General features: G+C 37.0%; 1 protein-coding gene across 1 annotated transcript in view; it reads right to left on the bottom strand.

The window, feature by feature from the left end:
* Positions 1-1,449: 1,449 nt before the first annotated feature.
* The window catches only part of LOC107575185 (cell cycle progression protein 1-like), a 2,370-nt gene continuing 1,306 nt past the window's right edge, over positions 1,450-2,513 (bottom strand). The window contains exons 2-4 of the mRNA XM_016261605.1: positions 2,359-2,443; positions 2,053-2,141; positions 1,450-1,947 (exon numbers count right to left, since the gene is read on the bottom strand). Coding sequence (XP_016117091.1) covers positions 1,675-1,947; positions 2,053-2,141; positions 2,359-2,443 — 447 coding nt within the window. The 3' untranslated portion in view covers positions 1,450-1,674. The remainder of the gene's footprint in view (positions 1,948-2,052; positions 2,142-2,358; positions 2,444-2,513) is intronic.

Genomic DNA, 2,513 nt, shown 5'->3' with positions numbered 1-2,513 from the left:
ATATATATATATATATATATATATATATATAATACATTACATATAACATATACACACTGTCACTCCGTGTCAAATAAACCAAATTTCAGAAAGTTACCTGGCTATTTTTTCTGAAGAAAGACATAAATAATGATGAAAGTCAACATATTAAATGTCATATGTATGTACATCTATTGAGTAATCCACTATTTTGTAGAGGTTTACGAAATAGTAAACCTCTATTATAATTAAGCTCTATTATAATTAAATTAAGATACCAAAAGAAAAGTTTGCTAAGAACTCAAATATAAAATTAAACACACGATTATGACAATATATGGTTTATCCGAGTTATTATTATTATAGTTTTCATTAAAATAAAGTATATTTATAATGCAATGCCTTTATCACTGCTTAAATACTATGAAATATGTTGCGTGCCTTATTCTGTGTAAGAAGCCACATCATCTCACAGAAGGATTTATTTCAAACACTCGGCTGACGTTATGAAGTGAGTTTGGAGTAAAAGCATGTTATTAAATGTGTTTTTCCCCGTGCTTTCAGATGGAGTAGCATTTACTACACAGAGCCGTAGTTCACTGACAAGCTACACAAACAGCTGTCATTACCGCAAACGATTTCTTCGATTTCATAATCGCGCAATAAAATCGTCTGCGATTCTTTTGCGTAACTTGTCAGTGACCTACGGCTCTGTGTAGTAAATGCTACTCCATCTGAAAGCACGTGATGATGATTTCCTGCTGATTACAGAAACGGCATTACTATCAAAACGCGCATAACAATCGCATTCGATTAATCGTGCAGACCTAGGCAGACATTATGCAAATGTATTACTTCGTGACGTAGAGCCGTAACAGAATAAGATTCGAATTCCTGACGACTCGTTTAGACGATTGCGAGCCGACTCTTTTTTTTGATAGACAATAACTTTATTTATCGTGCACTGTCGGCTTCACAACTTTGCAGATAGTTTATGTTCACATACAGCTACATGACACACTGCATGAAAGGTAATATCTGAAAAGGCATAATAGGGGCACTTTAAGATATTTTGCTTTTTTTCAATAAAATTAAGCATATTATTATTATTAAGGATCATATGTAGAAATGTATGACAACTTATTTCCACAGAATAAAAAACTCAAAAAGGTAATTGCAACTTTTTATCTCACAATTCTGAGTCTGACTTTCTGAGCATTGCGAGATATAAACAGAAAAGTCTGAATTGTGAGACATAATTGTGAGAAAAAGTGACTTCTCACAATTGCGAGTTTATATCTCACAATTTAACATCTCACAAGTCTGAATTTTTTATCCATATATAATTGCTGTGTAGTTTTGTCACACAAGCTTGATGCTTTTTTTTTTTAGATAAAAAATTTGTTTTTTTATTTAGATATCATTAATAATAATCATTATTATTAATTGCTACATAAAAATATTAAACAAATATTAAACACTGAAACATAAGCTGCTTGAGTAAAAAAGAACACGATGCCATATTCTGAAAAACGCAACATATATTTATCTAAATAAATATCGCAGACTTTGCGATTTGATAACTGCACTAAGCTTTATTGTGATTTCGGGTTTTATTTTGATTGATCACATAGCCCTAGATTTGCACGCTATCTTTCTCAGCAACAAACAAAATGTACATTTGTAAAGTCAGATTTAAAAAAAAATCCCACGGCTAATTACGACATTGCAGTGGTGTTCATATGCATGAAAACCCGTTTTCCACTCACTCGTCTCCGACTCTCTAAACGTGTACTGGCTGCTCGACGAGCTTCCGAGATCCTCGAGCTCCTCACTTCCTGCTTCCTCTGCCTCCTTAGCAACAGGCTCCTCCCACGAGTCAGTCTCCGCCTCCCGAGAGTCCGCCAGCGTGATGATGTCAGAGTTCTCACTGGAGGAGCAAGGGATCACATGTTCTTCTCCACCCGCCTGCAAGAACACATCAATGCCACTTCTTTAAGCCGGATTACTGGAGAATTCCTCTCTGCGGAACAATAACACATGCCAGGAGGTCATTTTCAGGTTTAATCGCACCTCTCGGGTCGGTTCCGCCTCCGCCGCCACCTCATCTCTCAGTGTGAGATCTAGTGAGGACTCTCCCAAACTCTCCTCACCCCGCTTGGCTGAAAAAACAAGCTCAAATATTTTAAACTTGTTTGACCACTTCTGGATTTACACATTACAGTCATCCTTTTGCGTTTGTGTGCTGACACACGTGATTAACCACACACTAATACTGCATTCTACCTGAGTGGTAATCATTAAATTCATGCCACAAAACCTGACCTCTAAAACAACATAAATAGCTTTGTCTTTATTCATTTTGAATGACATCCTCACCATCAGGTACGTCTGGAGCACGGCTAACCGCTCCATCCTCACACTCTCCGGCGTTATCCGGCCCCAGTGTCTCAATATCCGAACCCTGTAACACACACACACACACACAAACACAGACACACACACAGACACAGACACACACACACACACACACA

The sequence above is a fragment of the Sinocyclocheilus grahami genome, unplaced genomic scaffold, assembly GCF_001515645.1.
Source record: "Sinocyclocheilus grahami isolate Dianchi unplaced genomic scaffold, SAMN03320097.WGS_v1.1 scaffold2500.1, whole genome shotgun sequence".
Classification (NCBI taxonomy): domain Eukaryota; kingdom Metazoa; phylum Chordata; class Actinopteri; order Cypriniformes; family Cyprinidae; genus Sinocyclocheilus; species Sinocyclocheilus grahami.
This window is presented reverse-complemented; position numbering and strand designations above follow the sequence as displayed.